This window comes from Capra hircus, assembly GCF_001704415.2.
Source record: "Capra hircus breed San Clemente chromosome X unlocalized genomic scaffold, ASM170441v1, whole genome shotgun sequence".
Classification (NCBI taxonomy): domain Eukaryota; kingdom Metazoa; phylum Chordata; class Mammalia; order Artiodactyla; family Bovidae; genus Capra; species Capra hircus.
Window position 1 is genome coordinate 32720789 of NW_017189517.1, and position 21115 is coordinate 32741903.

The 21115-nt window shown below is 42.0% G+C and overlaps 1 protein-coding gene across 1 annotated transcript in view; it reads left to right on the top strand.

Moving 5' to 3' along the window:
- The first annotated feature begins 3245 nt into the window (after positions 1-3245).
- DCX (doublecortin) overlaps positions 3246-21115 on the top strand; it is a 39939-nt gene continuing 22069 nt past the window's right edge. The window contains exons 1-4 of the mRNA XM_018044095.1: positions 3246-3414; positions 8073-8227; positions 11296-11398; positions 13385-13522. Coding sequence (XP_017899584.1) covers positions 3246-3414; positions 8073-8227; positions 11296-11398; positions 13385-13522 — 565 coding nt within the window. The remainder of the gene's footprint in view (positions 3415-8072; positions 8228-11295; positions 11399-13384; positions 13523-21115) is intronic.

Sequence of the window (21115 nt, forward strand, 5' to 3'; positions counted from 1 at the left end):
ACTCATTGGAAAAGACCCTGATGCTGGGAAGGATTGAAGGCAAGAGGAAAAGGGGACAACAGAGGACGAGATGGTTGAATGGCATCACTGACTCGATGGAAATGAGTTTGAGCCAACTCCAGGAGATAGTGAAGGACCGGAAAGCCTGGTGTGCTGCAATCCATGGGGTCACAGAGTCAGACACAACTGAGTGACTGAACTGAACTATGGTTCATAGTTCATATTGTGATTCATAATAATAAATGAATCTTTGGTTTTTGTCCCTGTTTTTTTTTTTTTTCAAGGAGCTCTAAAAATTCTTGGAATTTTCCAAATGGTGAGAGCTATAAGGATGTTTCTATCATGTCAATGAGGTGACTTTTTGAAAGCAACTGAGGTTGGGGGCTTGTTGCTAGGAGAATCAGTCATGTGATTAAGGGGTTGGAATTTTCAGTCCCACACCCAGACCTCTTGGGAGGGGAGAGGGACTGGGGAATGAAAGGATATCCAATTACCAATGATTTAATTAATCATGCCTATGTAATCAAGCCTCCATGAACACCCAAAAGAGAGGGTTTGGAGAGCTTCTGGGTTGGTGAACACATGGACAGCAAGGGAGATTGACACCTTCAGAGAAAGCATGGATACCCCATGCCCTTTCCCCATACCTTGCCCTAAGCATCTCTTCCATCTGGCTGTTTCTGAGTTATATTCTTTTATTATAAACTGGTGATCTAGTAAGTAAATAATTTCTTGAGCTCTCTGAGCCACTCTAGCAAATTAAACACACGGAAGGTCTTGGGAACCTCTGATTTACAGTCAAACATTTAGAAGTACCCATGACCACCTGGACTTGTGATTGGCTCAGGAAATGGAGGAGTTGGGGGCAGACTTGTGGCACTGAGCCCTTAACCTGTAGGATCTGTTACTATGTCTGGGTAGTAGGTAGTGTGAGAATTGAGTTGAATTGTAGAGCACCCAGCTGGTGTCCAAGAGTTGTTTGTTAGTGTGGGAAACCACCCCGTCCCTGCCAACACACACACACACAGACACACACAACAAACACACACACTTTAGGATTGATGACTGGTGTCAGTGAAGTGGGATTTGCTAAAAGAGCCCTGGCTCACAGAAACTTGTGATTTGGAAAGAAAAAGGATAAAAGGATAGGAGAACAATGTGGAATCAAAGGTCATCTGGTCACCCACAGTACAGAGCAGCCACCATGCTGCAATCATTTCCTAAAGGTAAAAGTTACCAATGGAATTTAGAGATGGATCCAACTCTTGGAATTTAGTCACTGGACGCATAAGGAAATGTAAGCTAGTAAGACAGAGGCAAAATATTCACTCCCTTGGTTATTGTGATCTATAGTAGATAAACTAAAAGTAAACAAGAATAGTGTGTCAGATTTTGATGCTAGACGAAAAGCAGATTTCAGTGACTCAGAGCTGCAACTGCACCACCACCGTCACCACCAAGGTTAAAAATTGTGCAAGGACAACAGAAAGTACCTTCTAAGACCTCTGGCTACCAAGACAGGTAGTCAGTGTGGAAAGAGGGAAAAACCAAGAAACTACTGATACTAGGAAGTGTAGTGTGAAGGAGTTGTCTCATTTTATGAATCAGTATCATCAGCTTCCTGAAAAATCTTTACCAAAATGGATTATGAGAGTGACTAATTTAGAAACTGTGTCTTTGTCTTTGGTTTTAGTGGAAGAGCATGCTTGCGTTGACACAGGACCTACAGGTCACTATGAAACAATCACCAATGTCTATATGTGATTCAGACAGAAAGCAGGTTCTTTCCAAGGGAACAGCCATTCTGGTGAACTGGGTAAAGTGCACTGTAAGGTCCATTTACCCTGAAAAAAAGGGCTGTCCATCTCCCCCGTGAATGTCAAGTAGAGTACTCCAGATTAAGCAGCTGATGCTTGTATGCAAGCCATGGAGGACTGGCTTTGTGATGACAGGAATATCCATTAGCTGATTATGCCCATTATCCAGGGCTCTTTCACATGGATACCCCTTATAATCTTACTGTTGAAAAACTTACAAAAACAGTTCTGGAAGCCTTATGGAATTTTCTGCCTCAGTTTCCCCGCAGGGGTATTACAGATGCTAATAAAAACATTAGGTTTGGGCTCCTCGGTGGCTCAGTGGTAAAAAATCCACCTGCCAATGCAGGAGACATGGGTTTGACCCCTGGTCTAGGAAGATCCCATATACTACAGAGCAACTGGGCTTATGTGCCACAACTACTGAGCCTGTCCTCTCGAGCCCAGGAGCACAAGTCCTGAGTCCCTGTGCTGCAACTACTAAAGCTCTCGTGCCCCACAGCCTGTGCTCTGCAACAAGAGAGACCACCTAAATGAGAAGCTCTCACACTGCAACTAGAGAGTAGCCCCTGCTCACCCCAACTAGAGAAAAGCCCGCACAGCCACGAAGACCCAGCACAATCAATAAAGAAAGAAAAAAAATTTTTAAATCATTAGGTTAATTAACAAGGGATTAGAGAGGGGCTGAGGGGAGAGTCAAGGGACTCTTTCCGACAAGGTGAACATTTTGAAATGGTTATTGAGAAATGAGATGTATAAAGTAAATATTCATAGGAGTGAAACAAAGAAGAGACAGGAAGGTGGAAATCTTTAGATGGTCATTAAGAAATGAGGCTGACATTGATGGGGTCAAAGTGTCCTCCTGCTGGTTCCCCAGCATTAGAAGACCCCAAACAAGTCTGCTCTGTTTACTCCAATGGGAAGAAATTTAACCCCTGACCTATAGCCAGTTGGTCAGAAGTATAGGTAACAACAACCTGGGCTTGTGACTTATCTCTGAGGGGTTAGGGGCAGTCTTGTAAGACTGAACCCTTAACCAGTGGAATCTGATGCTATCTCCAGATAGTGTCATAATTGAGTTGAACTGTAGGACACCATGCTGGTATCCAGGTTTTACTTATTGGCGGTATGGACAAACAAAACACACACATACACACACACACACCCTCAGAAGTTGAAATTGGTTTCAGGAATCCAGTTGTATGTAATTCTATGTTTAGTGTTTTGAGGAACCTGCAACACAATTTTAAAAATGTTTTTCTAAACTTTCGGGAAAACAAACCAAAAAAAAAAAAAAAAAAAAACAACCCAGGAGAGGGAAGCGGCAAGAGATTTTAAAACCAGAACAGCAGGCACTATGTAAAAGTTTAAGCGTCCCTGAGGGTAAAACCCCCATCATTGGAGCCAGTGCTTTAGATATTATCGGAAATGCAGGACATGCAGGTGCAAACTAAAGAATGTACTTATCATCTGGGTCTACAAGGGGAGTCATTAGCCACTTCAGTCACTGACCTTCAACCCACCCTAAATGGAGTTCCTGACAGAGATCAAGATGAGGCATTCAGTGCTCCAGGAAACTGGCAGATCAAGCCTTCAGGTAGATTATTTTCATGAGCAACTTTTTATGAACCTGGCTTCTTGCATCTTTTTGTTTTTAGAAAAGCACGAAAACCATTAACTCTCTGTTCCTTGTGACTAGCAGCAACTTTCTACCAAGATGTGTGCATAGTTGCACATACCTCCTTCCCTGAAATCACCTATCTGCTAACCTCCTCCCTTACCTATTTAAAATAATTTCTCAGAGCTGTCTGAGAGGCTGTCTCCTGGGCTATAGTCCTCAGTAAGATACTGAATAAACTTGACTCATACTCTTATGTTATGCAGGGACTGTATTTTTTTTTCAGTTGACACAAGGTCCTTGAAAAGTGAGGGACCTGAAGCTGCAATCTCTGCATTAATCAGGACCCTTAAAAGTGAATACTCCCAAAACCTACACATAAACTGTTTGTCTCTGTCATGACCGTATGTAAGAAACAAAATAAACAAGAGCACTACTCTTACTGCTGCTGTGACTGGTGCTACTGGAAGTACTCACTTGAGAATTTGCAGCCCAAAGCTTGCTCTGGCTCAGGTCTAAAACAAATTCATACTATTCATGTCACTAGGGAAACCATAGGTGAATAAAAAGTGCCCCCACATTGTTAGTGCCCCTGGCACCCAGCAGAAATAAATTGCCATCTTTTTCAGAGGAAAGCATCCCCAATCTAGACCCCTCAGGGGTCCCAAAGATTTAACTTAATCAAGTGGGAGCTCCACATTTTAAAAGTATCAAACACACAAGGAAACAAATCAACATGAGGGAGAGTTAGCAGAAACAACAGATTTCGGTTCTGTAGGACCGAAGATACTAGAATGATCAGGTAAGGACCTAAAGGAACTTAATATGGATTGTTTAGATAAACAAAATATGTAATCAAAATGGGATAAGAAAAAGGGACTCACCTATGACCTGGAAAATCTGGGTAGAAAAATAAAATAGAATTTCTAAAAGTCAAAATTATTGTTGTTGAAATTTGAAGCTGTTTGAGTGGGTTAAAACAGCAAGTTAAATATATCTGAAGACAGAGAAAACCTCAGATTTGGAGATATTTTCCAGAATGTTGCCCTAAGAGTTAAGAAGATGGAAAATATGGTGAGACTCAGATATGGAAGATAAGAGTAGGTAGGAAGGTCAAACAGGTACATAATTTTAAAATGGCCCCAGAAGAAAGTCCTGAGGCTTAACAATAAATGGTGATCAAATAAACTGGCAAACATGTATGTAGATAAATTTAAACAATATTAATTATTTAAAATAGTGACTAATTTGTGGGGCTAAATAAAAGATCTGATACTCTAAGCGAGAATGGCATGTGGGCTGAAAAATAAAAGTGTTAGTTGCTGAGTTGTGTCCAACTCTGTGACCCCATGGACTGTCACTCCCCAGAGGAGCCGCTAGGCTCCTTTGTTCGTGGAATTCTCCAGGCAAGAATACTGGAGTGAGTAGCCATTCCCTTCTCCAGGGGATCGTCCCAATCCAGGAATCAAACCTGAGTCTCCTGCATTGCAGGAAGATTCTTTACCTTCTGAGCCACCAGGGAAGCCCCAAATTGAGGGTTGCTCAGGCTTAAATATAGTATATGGTACTTTATTTTTTCATATATATTTTTGTTGTTTTTGTTTTGCTCTGGCTGAGCCCCTCAGCTTGTGGGATCTTAGTTTCCTGATGAGGGACAGAACCCAGGCTTCCAGCAGTGGAGGCTCTGAGTTCTAACCACTGGGTCACCAGGGTAGATTTGCTGGTGAAGAGGCAGCTAGGTCTGTGACTATCTGGGACGAGTACTTTCTACATAGAGGGACCTGCAAGAGGGAGGCTCTGAAGCATGAAAGTTCTTGATGTGTTTGAGAAGAAGAAAGAAGGCCAGTGTGACCAGAGCTAGCTAGCACATGTGATGTAACAGACTGGATAATACCGAGCCAAGATACAAAGTGAATTTTATTCTACCTCTGGTTGACAGGCTTTGGAGGATTTTTCACAGAGAAGTGATATGCCTTATTAAAATTTTTAAGTATTACTCTGCCCACAGTAAGAAGAGTTGCGAGTGTATGTCTACTGGGTGGTGGGGGTGTGCTGCCAAGAGTGGGTGTACAGAGGCTGGTTACAAGGCTACTGCATTGTATCTTGGACTAGAAGAGTGACAATGGACAAAGGTAAAATGTGACTTCTGGTCAAATGTGACTCCCAGGTTTCTGGTTTGGGAAGCTAGGGGAATTGTGGTACCAGTGCATGAGATGAGGAAAGCGGAAAGGGAAGTAGGGTTTGGAGAGGGAGCAATGAGAGTTCTGTCTTGGGCTTATTAAATCTGAGATGCCTCTCAGATAAACAAGTGGAACTATCAAGCAAGCAGTTGAATATAGGAGTCTAGAGATAAGGAACAGCATCTCAGATCACCACACCAACCCTGTGCCAGCCTGTGATTGGAGCCCATCCAAGGCAGGCAGGCAGGAAATGTTCCAGAATGAGAGTTAGCAGTAACTTTTAGAAAAAGCCTCACCCGTAATGTTTACTGAATCTTTCATTAACTCATTTTGGAAAGCTTGCCAACCACACTATGGGCAGGGCACACTGTTGGCAAGACCAGGAAATCAGTGTGGTTTGACTTCCTCGCCACAAGGTTCCCTGTTGTTCACCACTGGGGACACTCCTCTCCCCATAGACACTCTCTCTTCACCCTGAATTCCACCAGTCGACAACTGAATGTTTTGTCTGCGCAGAAGGCTGGCAGATGGGTCTGGGCAATTGTGCCATAGAGAGTAAGAATCTCTGTGTCTCTAGAGGACAAGATTCAGTTCTTTTTCCAGGGCTAAAAGGAAAGAGAAAAAGGCAGGTTCCTGCTTCCTTGCATTTATTTCTGCAGTTATCTGGAATACCTTTTACTCCTCTCTCATCAATCTCTATGCCAACCATCTTCCAAGAGTCAGACTTCATGTTGTCTTCTCTGGCAGCCTTCCCCAGTTCTCCTGATTAGAATTCTTCTCTTTGTCTCCCATACTCCACTTGCTCTGAGTGCCTCTATAGTGCTAACAACAGTCTGCCTTGTAGTCCAATTATTTGTGAAGTTCTGACTTCCGTATTATGCTGTCAACTCGGAACACAGGGGCCTTTTATTGTATGTTTCTATATCTCTCACATAGTTCCTTTGCCACAGTAAGTAATTTATGAATGAATATTAGTGGAATTTAACTTTCAATGAAAATATTTTGCATGTTCAAAGTGAGTCTCATAGACAAGCAAGGCCTTAATTCCTGAGATAACCTTTCTTTCTGAACAGTTAGATAGTGAAATGTAGAATCTACCAGCAGCAGACATGTATGAGAACTAATAATAATTGCCAGCATCTGTAATATGTGGATGGAAAATCTAATCAAGCTTATATCGAATCACAGAGTGAAATTCCCATTTGCAGCTGATGGACTCAGGCTGCCCACACACAGTGATCTGTTGTCTCCATTTCCCCAGTTGTACTTCGACATTGAAGCCACTGGATGGTCCATATAGTCTATTGTTCATGCTAATGCACAACCAAGCTAGCCTCTCTTCCCCCAACTCAGGCTGGGTTTTTTTTTTTTTTTTAAGGAAGAACAGGGAATAAATGGTTTAATGTTAATAGGAGTTGATTGATTTTATTGATTTTGTGCTGGCAGTTGATTAATTACACAGACAGGTGTCAAGCTTTTGTGTTCCCTTCTCTGACTTAAATACCCAAGTGTGTTTCAAGCAAAAGCTGATGTCAGCAAGACCCTTGATCTCTGAGGATTCTGTAAGTGGTATCATAATGATTATTATTTTTACCACTTTCATTGCCCCTTCACGACAGAAGTTTTATCACAAAAAAAACTGGCTTGCAAAATTAGATATTTGCAACGCAACCTAAAGTGTATTTGTATTATGTTAACCAAAGAGATTTTTTTTTTTTTTGGTTATGCTGGGTCTTCATTGCTGCTCAGGCTTTTCTCGAGCTGCAGCGAGCAGGGGCTAGCCTCTAGTTTTGGAGCTCAGGCTTCTCATTGCGGTGGCTTCTGTTGTTGCGGAGCACAGGCTCTAGAGCACAGGCTTAGTAATTGCGGTGCATGGGTTTAGTTGCTCTGAGGCATGTGGGATCTTCCCAAACCAGGGATCAAACCCATGTCCCTTGGGTTGCAGGCAATTTACCACTGAGCCACCAGGGAAGCCCCTGAATGAAGTTTTGAAAAGCAGATATGAATGTGAGTTTGATTTGGAAATTATTTCTTACACTCCATTCCCCTCCTTTTTTCCTTCTTCCTCTTTGTTCTTTACCTCCTCCTGTCCTTCTCTACTGCATACTCAGTTACCAGTTATGGTAATGAAAAGGAGTTTTCTTATCCATAGATTAAAAATGTGATCCATGAAGATGTTTTTTTTCTTCAATCCACTAAAACATTCTAATATATATCGGGCATTGTATACAAACCTTTGAAATCAGGGCTTAGGGGCATGTCCTCTCAGGCAATTGATTTGTTTTGTCCTGAATTAAATCAGGATACCTGAGTGCTAGTCTCAGCTCTGCTATGATCCATCTGGGTGTCCTTCAGCCACTTTGACATTCTATGTTTTTGGGTTCCTCATATTTGACATGGACGGCTTTCTATTTTCCCAACTCTGTAACCAAGCAGGGAAGGGTTGTTGTGTCTCAGTATCCAAGGCGTTTGGGAAAGCTGGGTATCCACATGTACCATGTGAATTTGTCTACATTCAGGAGCCAGTAAAATGTGGGGTGGGATCACACACGAAACCTGATGCTGAACAGCTGGATTGCAAAATGAACGTGTTTGAAGCCAGCCACACCATTGTGAGTTTGTCAGAAGCATAGGGGCTTTGCCTTTCTTAGAAGCTCCCCAGAGAAGAGGTTATCCAAAGGCTTTCCCAAAGCCTGGGTGGGGGCAGAGAGGCTTGGAGTTGGAGAAGGGTGGGTCATTTTTACAGCAACCCCAAGAGCAATCCATGAAGGCTTTGTTGTTCTACAATAGGATAGCATGCCATGCCAACACAATGGCTGCTTTTGAGTTTTGGGGCTTTCTCCTGGGGAAATGATTTTCACAAGTACCTCCAAAATGAATGGTCTGGTACCTTTGGGGGAAGGGTTGCCGTTTGAAGTATTTACTAAATTCTTTTTATGACCAGTAGTTGGTTGAGGTTTTCCATTTCTTTTTTGCTAATTTCTTTATTTGTGTTTTCCTTTAAAAATGATTCATTTCATCTGTCTTCAAAGTAATTGGCATAATGATACAAAGAATAACTTCTTAATTCACAGTCATTGCTCCTTTCTTATTCTTAAATTTTTGTATTTCTGTTACCTGTCAAAACCTTTGAATGCTAGGTCGCATTGTCTGTCACTGTTGAGTTCTTGTTTCTACTTTTCTGCCTTTCTGTACCCTTTCAAAGCCTCCTTCTTATTTTCTGTACTTTCAATTGAGGCAAAAACAACCCTGACTAAATTCTTACTATGTGATTAAGTGCTCTACCAGGAACCATGGGAAGATACAGAGGGAGGGATTAAATTTGGTCTTTACAGTCGGGGGACCTGTGATTTAATGGGAAGGAATAGGTGAGTACTCATGAAAATACAGGCAGGTTTTGAAACAGAGTGCTAAATGCTAGACACCACGAATGGAGGGGTACCCAAGGGAGAGGCTTCCCTCACTCATGACCACAACTAAATGAAGCCAGTCGGGGGCAACCTCAGATACAGAGTGTGGCAGAGATCTTCAAGGTCAAGAGGCAGCAGGGACATAAATAATTCAGAGACATACAATGTTTCAAAGTTAGTCCAAGATGTCAGTGGGAGTCTGCAAAAGGGTTCGAAGCCATGTGTGTAGCCTCTATAATTGTCTCCACTACCGGGACAATATGTGTGTGTATTCTCTCAGTCATATCTGACTCTGTGACCCTATGGACTGTAGCTTGCCAGGCTCCTCTGTCCATGGGATTTTCCAGGCAAGAATACTTGAGTGGGTTGCCATTTCCTCCTCCAGGGGATCTTTCCGACCCAGGGATCAAACCCATGTCTCTTGCGCCTTCTGCCTTGGCAGGCAGATTCTTTACCACTGAGCCACCTTGGAAACCCACCAGGGAAATAAGCAGGCTGCTTATTGAACTAACATGCCAGCTAGTGACTGGGTCACTTGGATGTGGTACTAAATAGCTCTTATGGCACCTGCAAATATTCCTAGCACTCCTGACACAATATTGAAATGCTCTATTTCAGTGTATCTCATCCATCAGATTATGAGCTCCATGAAGTCCGTGGCCTAAGTCTTACTCAATTTTTTCTCCCCAATGCCTGAACCACGTGTAAGTGCTTTTATTACTGAGTGGCTAAAAGCACAGGTTAGGATCACGTCAATTTGTACTTATGTGACTTCATCACATTCCACCTGACTCATTTACTTATTGTCTCTGGACCTCAGTTTTCTCATCTGTAACATAGTGATGACAGTAACATTGACGGAGAGTAAATGGGATGACAGTTTTGGAAGTACTTAGCAGAGTGCCTGTTCAGAGTAAGCATTCAATTAGTGGTAGCTCTGTTTGTCATTACATGATTGTGGAATGAATGGGTGAGGATGAGTGGGCTAAAGAAGGATGGTGGCCTATTTGATGAGATCAGGACCCAGGGTGGGAAGAGGCTTAATAGGAGCAAACTTGGCAGTGCTCCAAGTCTCCCTCCCTTCTCTTGGCATCCTTTGGGTGATTGGGAGGCTGAGACAATGGGGATAATCTTTAAGCCTCTCTTGCTTTGTGTAAGGCTTGCAATCATCTTGGCTGGGGGAACAGGGATTGAATAGATCCTGGGTGGGGAATGATGTTATTAATATAAACATTTTTCAAATGTAACATATTGCTCTCTGCACCCAGCAAGCTGTTGTTAGTTTGTGAGCACTGTGCCTTTGGAAAACCACTGAAAGCAGCTTGAATGGGTAGCTTAAAACAATTAGAAGCTTTGAACACTTTCAAGCTAAGGATTGGGATAAGAATGTTTTGACTCTATGGTTTCTCCTGGGGTTTCCCTGGTGTGCTGGACTAATTATCAAATGTAATTAGGAAAGCTGAGAAGTGGGGAGACTGCAGGGAGTAGCATACTTTCCCAGGGACCCTCATTTGTTTGTGCAGAAAGGAGTTGGGGGGACTGTCTGTCTACTGTGGAGAAGCAGCAACGCATAGGACACAAGAGGGTGGGAAGGATCCTGGGAACATCAGTTTACCAGCAGAGCCTCGTGCCTACAGGGGCCCATTGCTCTTGATTAAATGTTAAGTGGTCAGGACAGGTTTTCCCTCCCTTTTCTTCAGGAAAGGATGGTATTTCGGGCCACTACTAGGTTTTTGGTACACTTTTAGGAAAAGGTCCAATTTTGGGTGGGTCCAGAGAGGTTAAAACCTGGTCTCCTAAAAAAAAAAAAAACCTGGTCTCCTTCCTTCAAAACTCATGAAGCTGGAGAGAGGGACTTCCACATCTCAGTCAGCCACGGAGTCAGACTACCTCAAGCTGCGGAAGATCTTTCTCATCTTCCTTGGCCTACACCCTTGACTCCAGAGTTGAGTTAGCAACACTCCATCTATGAAGCACTGAGGAAAGGTGACATTTACAGGGCTATCTATTTGCTGACTTTTATTCAGAGGGGAACATTCCATTTGACATGGTCTTGAAGTTAGTCTTGATAAGATGGAAATAAAATACCACACATGCACCATGAAAAGAAAATGGCTCTCTGTGTATCTTTTACTCGCCAGGGGCTATGGTGCAGACTATGAGCCTGGTATTTTGAGAAAAAGGAGATCCCTGGGGACTTAAAATGATGTATGAAGTTCATTGTCACAAGACCATCGAATATCAAATCACTGTCTCTGCTTTCTCTGTAGGTAACCTGTCTCCATGATTTCTTTGGTGATGATGATGTGTTTATTGCCTGCGGTCCTGAAAAATTTCGCTATGCTCAGGATGACTTTTCTCTGGATGAAAATGGTAAGGACAACCACTGAATTTTATTGTTTCATTGTTCTCACTCCTTCTATACCTTAGGATTTTCATGGGTTCATATGACCTGGAGAACATCCATGAGTGGTCCCTCTGTCCCATATATTTGGATATAGGAGCCACTAAGTGAAAGTTGATTGCCTATCTCAGATGCATTGACCCTCCAAACTCAATAAAACTCACTGCCTGCCACCATAGTGACCGTGTTTCTTGAACCATATATTATTTCACCTGGGCTGACAGGCTCAATCAGACCATGGGAAGGAACATTTGGAGTCAGAAGTTAGTTATTGTATGTGTATATATTTTTTTCTAGTCAACATCCTCCAGCTATTTGGCCTATGTTTGTAGTTCCATTTTAGAACTGTTTTCCACTGTGTTCCTAGTGTCAAACATTTTCCCTCTTCCTACCTCCTGGCTTACTGCCCCATTCCTCGCACTTTGTGACTCAAGATTCCAGAAGATTGTGAATCTCAGGAAGGAGGTGAACATCTGCCCATCTCCCTTTACTTGAGTCCAAGCTCTGTGAGTAAGTTATTGGTGAATTAGCTCACACAGTCACAGAGTTAGGGGATGATCCTGATGGAAAAACACATTCAAAACATATTTCCCAATCATGAGGAGAAAAGTATGGGGAAAATATCAAGTTGCACTAATACAGACTTTACAAACAGCTCAAGTGACAAGGACCCTGAAAGAGGTGGCATTTCTGCTGTGTTCCCTTTGAGAAGAGGCAGATGACCATAAAATAGGTAAACAAATCCCAGACTGTCCAGTTTCTTGTATCTTGTATATCTCCAGCTCTGGACAGTGATCACTAAAGTTTGTCAATCAAAACAAGAAGTAAAAAAAAAAAAAAATGAGCTTTCTGCTTAATTCAGTTTCCACCAAAGCTTAATATGCCAGAAAAGATCTCCTAATCTTTCAGAGAACCAATATTTTTGGTGTGTCTTTAAGTAGAAGGTGATGAGGTGGTGTCCAATGAAGAGATAACCCAGTGCCTAGCTGTTTGGTTCCACTTTGAGCATGATCACATGAGGTTGGAGAAAGATAGTGGAAAGAGCTCTAGACTGGGACTCAAGAAGCTTGACTGTGCATCCTTATTTGCTGTTTTCTTCCTTTGTGGCTCTAAGCAAGAGGTTTAAGCTCTTTGCATTCTCATCAGCAAAATGATTATAATAATCCTCCTAACATATTAGCACCATCAGTGTCCCAAATTACCATGGTAGGGATGCTGAGTGACCTGCATAGAAAGGGTATTCCAAACATGTCAGACTGAGCTTGGGGGAGTAGCAGAAACATTTGGCAGACTCTTCTACACACCCAAGGCCTTTTTCTCTCTGTAAGTCACGGGTGGCATAGTCTCTACTGGTCCATTTATTCATTAAACCAGGAGAACGGATTATGATGAGATAGACTGACAATCATAAAGAACTCTATAAATGCAAGGTGGTGGTGGTGGTGGTAGTATTGCTTACTTATAAAATGACATGGCGTCCTTAATATGCCTATTGCAATAAATGACATGTGATGAATAATAAATAGTGGCGCCTACCCCCTCCTTTAAATTATTCATGAATATTTCATCTGTGTGGCTGCAACCTCTGAGCTGTCAATCTCTTCTCCAAGGAAATCAATTTTGTCAACAGGTGCTGTTCTGAGCCATGACTAAGTTGTCCAAAAATGATTGACCATTGACTATTTAATTACCTGCTCGGACTACTTTTCAACTCCTGCCCTTGTTTCCATGATCCAGGAGTTGAAACATCTGGCTTAGCCCAGGTGCCTTTGAAAGTTTCTCCCTTGCCTCTCTCTCCAGAGCCATCATTCCTTCAAACATTGAGGACCACCTTGTAGTCCTGAGACATGAAGTGCTTTGGCATGAGGTGCTTATTCCAGTTTCCAGAAGTTGGTAACATGCTGAGTCTTGGTTCTCCCCAGCTCTACTAAGCCATCTGTGTCCTTTTCCACCAGAATGCCGAGTCATGAAGGGAAACCCATCAGCCACAGCTGGCCCTAAGGCATCCCCAACACCTCAGAAGAGTTCAGCTAAGAGCCCTGGCCCCACGCGCCGGAGCAAGTCTCCAGCTGACTCAGGTAACGACCAAGACGGTGAGTGCTCTTCTCCTAACTGTGCACGCTGACTTCATTTATGGAGGGCAGTACCCTCTGCATGCAGAGGAATGAGTTCCTCATGAACACCACTGTGTCTCCGTGAGACCAATCCTATCCGTTCAGAGACTAACCAGTTCAATTTGTTGGCCTCATGGAGATACAGTTATAACCCCGATTCTACTCAAATGGGTACAGACCAGAAATCTGGCCCACTTTCCATGCTTGCTGTAATGCTGTTTGTTATGGTTCTCTTCATTGCCATTATTGTCAACGTCATCCAGCAAATGCATCGTCAGTGATATAATCAAGTCAAACATAAATTTGGAATAGAAAATCAGAATCAAAAATAAGAAGGTTAAAAAAAAAAGAGCTACTTACCTCAAAGTGTCAACATGGTAGATGCCCTTGAGCTTTAAATGTAACTTTGAATTTTTTAGAAGTCAAAACAAAAAGGGAAACAAAATAAACTGCATCATTCTCACAGGAGTAAAGGACATATAGGTCAGGTTCCCAAAGGAAATAAAGAGATTTGATATATAGGATTTTATTTAGTAGATAGTTCATGATGTAAAAAATGTGATCTAGGGGTCTAGGGATCACTGCTGACGCATGAACTATTTATCAGTCTGTGAAGAGACTGGAGCTGGTGCCAAATGTAAATCATGCCACTGAGCAAACCATTTACTTCAGCCAGCTCTTTTTTCATAGTATGATTTTACTGATAAAGGCAGCAGTGTGTTGGTTTACATTCTGGTGCAAGGCCTTGCACCCACATTTTAAGTGGTACTGATCTAAAAAGCAAAAGGGCCACAGAAGTCCAAGTGTAGAAGCTCAGTAGACTCATGCACTGACAATTTGAATTCTTCATGGATAAGAAATTCTATGATCCGGAAGACTTACACATTTATCCTCCCAAAGCTCAGGGTTCACCATGAGAATTCTTCTAGCCAGAGAGCCTTGGGGCAGAGAACAAAAGCACTCCTTATCACATCTTCAATTTGAGGCAGCTTGAGCAACCTCTCTTGGCTTTGAAATGTCCATGGCCTAGAAAAACAGCTGGTCCTGCTGGCCTCATCTTACCATGCCTATCATTGGGCATCTCTTTATTCTCAGGAAGAAGGAACCCAACTGTGAAGAGGCAACTCAAGCTTTTCATACCTTCATGTCTTTGCATACCCTGTTCTCCTACACCTGGAATGCCATCCCTCAAACCCACCACTCTTCTTTGCTTGAAAACTATTAATCCTTCAATACCTCAAGTAGAAATAGTTGTTCCATTTTCCACAATATCATAGCATGTTGTTCATATCTCTGGGGTAATAGTCACAGCTGTGTTGTAAAGTATGTATTTGCTTGTATGTATTTACTTCCTCAACCAAATCCTGGGTCCCTCAAGGGCAAGGTGTCACGTTCATTTTTGTATTCTTAGTGCTGAGCACAGTACCTTTGTCCTAGTAGATGTTAACAGTGTTTGTAAAGCACAAGAGCACCTATTTCACCCTGCACAGTGCTAGAAACCCAGTAGACATGTAGGTAATACTTGCTGAAGGAATTTTTAAAAATACAGCTGTTTTGTGATATTTTGGTTAAACATAAGAATAGCACATGAAACTATATAAGCAAATTCATATTGCTCAAACTACAAAGACTTAGATTTTAACACTTGGATTGAGAATGAAATTGTTTGTAAAGGTCCTAAGCAGGGCCTTGCAAAAAAATGTACTTGAAACACTTGATCAAGATTCATGAAGTCTGGGGACTTCCTTGGTGGCCAAGTGGTTAAGACTCTGCCCTTCCACTGCAGGGGGCACTGGTTCAATCCCTGGTCAGGAAACTAAGATCCCGCATGCCGTGCAGTATAGCCAAATAAATACACGAATAAAAATATTCATAAAATCTGGCAATAATCACTTAGCTAATCAATTTTTCAGAGTATCACCGGCTATTTCTGGGATTTTTTAACCTGTATTACTTATTTCTTGCTATAAAACAAATCACCCTAAAACATACTAACAAACATTTATTATCTCACGTTTTTGGTGAGTCAGGAATTCTGGGGTGGTTTAGCCGGGTGGTTCAGGATCTTTCATGTAGTTGTCATGTGGTTGAGGTCAAGGTGTCAGGGGATGCAGTCATTTGAAGACACAACTGGGATGGTAGAATTAACTTCCAAGATGGCCACTGGCAGGATCTTCTTCCAGACAGTGATTCAAGAGAATGAAGAAGAAAGAAGATGTGGTTCCTTTTATGATCTGTTCTCCAAAGCCATATACTGTCGCTTCTGTTTTAGCCTTTTTTTAGGAAGCAGTGACTAAGATCAGCCCACATTCAAGGAAGGGGTTGCAGCCTCCATTTCTGGAAGGGAAAGATATCTGAGAATTTGTGGGGCTGTTCTTAAGCCATCACATAATCCATTAGTTAGAAAGGTTGGGGTGGCAAAAGTTTGAAGTAAGTAGATTCTCTTTGCAGACTATCCAGTTGGGTTACCCAGCACACATGAATACGACTACCTGTAATTAAACACAGTTTATACATACGTCAAATAATTGATCTCCAACATGCTACCTACAGAATTTCCCTTCTAAAATAGATGCGCCTCACTGAGTATAATGTGTTGGAGACAGAGAAGGAATGTATTTAGGACTCAATGAACATGTATTAAATTGAGTTTTAATAGATCCCAACCTAGACTTAAACAGGCAAGACCTATTTTTAGGTCTTGAACTCTTTCTTTCAAAAGTCCCTTGCTAAAGAGAAGGAATGAGGATGCACTCACACATACAAGATAAACAAAGTAACCAATTTGAGGTAGGAAAAATGGGACCTTACTTGGTATCAGAATTATTAACAGCCCTTGTTTCTTACCAGTAAAAAACAAACAAACAAACCTAAAAAACACCTAAAGTGGTATCCTCAGTAGAGACTATTTAAATCTTCATTTCAGATAGTTCATGAACATAAGTGAAGTCAAACTCTAATCTAGCCAGCCTTCATGTTCTGGCAATTTTCAGAACATTTGCACTCATCTTAGATGATGTGTTTAGGGCCTCCACATGATTTCAGCCCACAAAGGTAAAAGGGAGTTTAGGGTCAAGAGTAGGACATCCGCTCAGTGAACATTCCACAGGGATAAAGCCAATCTCAGGCAAACCAGTACTTTAGGTAAAGTTTGGAGTTGACATACCCATTTTCCTTTTTCCAGCTCCTCCTCACTCAGGACTATTCCGAGCTGGGAGGCGTAGGGGGATAGGATATGGAAGAGGAAAGAGAGACATCCGTCTAGGAAAACCCAACTCTACCACTTCCCAGCTTTGTGACTTGGTTCAAGTTTCTTACCTTCTCTAAGACTTGGTTCCCATTTTGGATAAGACAGAACTTGCATGTCTAGACAAAAATCATTCTCCATGGTTATCAGTTATTTCCAGAATTGTTAACCAGATTCCACAGAATTAGATAATAAGAAGGATGAGCTATAGACAATACACAGGTTTTCATAAAGCATCAAGGTTTTCTGAGCTGTCAGCGAAAAACATATACAGATTAATTTAGGGGCTCAGATGTAAAGAAGCTGCCTGTGATGCAGGAGACTGGGTTTGATCCCTGGGTCAGGAAGGTCCCCTGGAGAAGGAAATGGCTACCCACTCCAGTATTCTTGCTTAGAGAGTTCCATGGCCAGAGGAGCCTGGGAGGCTACAGTTCATGGGGTTACAAAGAGGTGGTCACAACTGAGCGACTAACACTTACTTCATTAAAGAATAATGGCATTGGGTTGAGCTGAAATACTTTGTTCTTTTTTAGGACTTGGTAATACTGCCCTGTTTCTGTTCTCTGTCAGTCTGTCTTGGATCTGAGACTTGTGGATGGATCCACATTTCTTCATTTAGCCTGAGTAACTAAAGGTTGTGGAAGATAGGCCATTTCCAGGGAATTTTAACTACCTTCCTTTGATGGCAAATGAAAGCCAAAAATGTTCCTCTTTAGTCGGGATTCAAACCAAATGAAACATTGGCTCATTTCAGGTTCAGTTAAAGGAATGTTTTGATGTTCTAGTTCATTAGAAAATATGTAGGTTTGATTTTGGTCTGAACAAGTTTTCTAGCTTTACAAACATATGTGTGTGTGTGTATATATATATATAGTCCAATTCATGATTCAGTTAATATCTGCGTTCAGTTTGAATTGAGGTTTAGTAAATTGATGCTATTTGGTCTGTAATGTGCATCATAATTTGATTCTTTGTTCCTTAGTGTTTAAGTTGTCTCTTTCCTCTTCTGCCCATGAATAAATCAATATCTTTCTACTTTATTCCCCTCGAGTTCAGTCTCACTCCTGCCTGCCAATATTGATGGCAGTATTGCCCCAAATGGGATGTCTGTTGCTAAGCCTAAACTTGAGTTAAGGAAAAACCTGATTGTCTATATAATATAGCTATAAGGAGCGCTCATTCTCGCTGGACAAAGCTGATGGACTCTGAGAATATAAGTCCCATTAGCCAAGTTTGTCTTTAAAGTAGGGCAAGGGACTGTGTGGAAAGCAGGTGAAACCTGAGCCCAGAGGACTCCTGTGGAATGTGTGAAGGAAGTTTATGCAGTACTCCATTTTGATTAACCCAGGACTTGCTATTTGATGGGCAAAGGTAAGGCTGGCTTCAGAACTAAAGGAAGATGTTTCTGCGCATCTCTCTCTATTTTTATTTCAGCCTTTAATGTGTTAATTTCTCTCTTTATGCAACTACCTCCCAATTGAATTGGATTGGATTGAATTAAAAGGACAAATTCAGCCAGATGCTGGGAAGGAATCTTTTCTTTTTCTTTCTTTTTTTGAGGAGCCTCCAAGGAGGCTAATTAACCACCCTGGTAGGCTGAGAGGATTGTAATGTAATAATTAGTTTGCTATTCTTCAACAGTGAGTCATTGTTGTAGCAACCCAATATTCCCCACCCTTTGTCCCCCAACCTATGAGCACCTATTCCTGAAAATCAAATCTTCCCTGTTCCCAAATTCCCTAGAATGAATGTCTTCTCTACCAAAATACACATCTTTTAAAAGGGGAGATCAAGGACCACAAAACAGCCAGGTTGGAGGGAGGATGTCCATGGGACTACTGTATCCAGGAGTCCTTCTTTTCTGAACTAAACAGGTTGCTTTGGGTTGCCTAAGATGGAGGAAACCGAATGCTCTGACTGTCCTGAATGTGACTGGGTGTACCAACTCAGTCCAATAAAAATAAAATGCAAGCCACAGATGCAAGCTTTGCATGCAATTTAAAATTTTCTAATAGCCACATTTAAGATCAAAGAAACAGGTGAAATTAGTTTTGATAATTTATTTTATTTAATACATCCAAAATCTTATCATTTTGTCATGTAACCAATGTAACAAATTATTGAGGTGTTTTACATTCGTTGAAATGGGATTGTATTTTATACTTACAGTACACCTCAATTGACTAGCCACACTTCAAATGCTCACTTGCCACATGTGACTGTGTGTGTGGGCTCAGTTGCCCAGTCATGTCTGACTCTTTGCAACCCCATGGACTATAACCTGCTCTGCCAGGCTCCTCTGTCCATGGAATTTCCCAGGCAAGGATACTGGAGTAGGTTGCCATTTTCTTCTCCAGGAGGTCTTCAACACACAATATCCTTCTTCTGCATCTGAGAGAAGTTCAAGATAGTGATCTTTTATGTGACGTAAATGCTCTGCACTTTGCAAAATATTTCCAAATCCATCATCTCGGTTGTCACTCATAATAGCACCATAAATTAAGTTGGGAAAAGAAAATTATCCAGTTGGTTTTTTTTAGATTGGAGAACAAAGATATAAAGAGGTTCAGTAAATCTTGCAGTCTTCCCAATATCTATTTATGACTCAAGAATGAGAGCTCAGCTCTCCTGACTCCCATGAAAACAATCCTTGCATTTTCCTTGAGGCAGGGTGTAGAGGCTCCAGAGTGGTGAATAAACAGTCTCTCTTGGATGGCCCTTGCCTCTCTGCTCCTTCTACCTTCCTCGGCTTTCAGAAAAGGGCTGTAGGGAGGCAGGGGTGGGGGTGGTATGTGTGACATTCTCTTTGTGCAGCATAGAACACAGCCATAAATTAAGCACCTTTGTTTCCAGTTCCCATCATAGACCCTCCATCAGCTCCCCTCCTGTCCATCCAAGGGGAAGTGGTGCTCTTTGTCTGTGCCCTTGGTGAAGCCATAGGAAGAGAAAAAGACTTCCCTTACCTCCTCCCCCATTCTGGTTCTTTCTAACACCACGACTTATGTCTAGTTGAAGTGGAAGAACTGTCCTATATCTAAGGCAACTTTTCCATTGCTTAGGAAATGGTTGGAGAAGCAGTATAATGGGGGCCCAGAGCACACCACAGGCCATGGGATGTGGTGGTGTTGACCCATATCCCTGAAGTAGGAGTCCTAGCAACATGTTGCACATTGGGATTTGTGTTTAAATACAAGTGATTCTCCAAATTTTTGGTGGAGTACAAACATTGTTATTTACAAATACTCACACAGTTATGTGTCAAGCGAACATTCTAATCATTTTACATATATTAACTAATTTAATTCCTACAACAACCTTATGAGGTAGGTGCTATTGTCCCCATTTTGCACATGAAGAAACTAGGGCATATGGAAGTGGACTGACCTACCCAGGACCACACAGATAGGAAGTAGAAGAGCTGGGGTTTGAACCCAGGCAATCTGGCCCCACACTCTACAATTTAACCGTTGAACTGTGGTGCTGAAAATGAGACTTAATGATTTGTTTAGATGCCGAGTACATGAGAGACACAGGCAGTAAGTGCTGTTGGAAGTATTGGAGTTTGTGGGAAAGTGAGTTTACTGTGGGCTAGGGTGCTACAGCTTCCTGAAAGAACTGGGGCTTGAAGGAAGATTTCAGTTGATAAAGAAGTGGATGTTTCTGGCAGCAGAGAAAACATGAACAAAAGAGCAGAGATGGTAATGAGTATAGCATATTGAGGTACAGACAGGCTGCCATTGAACCTACATCTCCAGCCCCCACCTTCCTTCTGGATATCAGCGCCATGAATGCTGACCAGACAATTCTGCCTCCATGTGCCAAATGCAATGTGTCTACAAAACAAAAATATTTCCCTTCCCCAACCCCCTGACAATAGAATCAATTCTATTCCCTAGGCCCAGCACCTTGGCATTATCTTTGACTCTTCCCACTCTTCAGTCCTTCATGTCTACCATATCCTGTGCCTGTTGTTGTTGTTGAACCTTTAAAACATCTTCACCTTTCTCACAAAAAAATCCCTTCCTTTCCCTCATCACCTGATGCCTGAATTGCTCAACATACTCTTACATCGTATCTCTGCTTCAAATCTCTCTCCACTTAGGCATTTGCTGTGGTGCCACCACATTTTTCATCCTAAAACACAGCCATTGTATAACTTCCCTGCTCCGATACCTTCAATGGTTCCACATGGAGTTCATTGACCACCCTACCCCCATGGTACTGCTGAGAGAGTTGAGAACCAAGGGCTCTGCTTTGGGGAACACGGCCATAACCTGCACAAATAAAAAGTAATGGGCTTCACTTAGGAAAACTTCAGTCTTCTA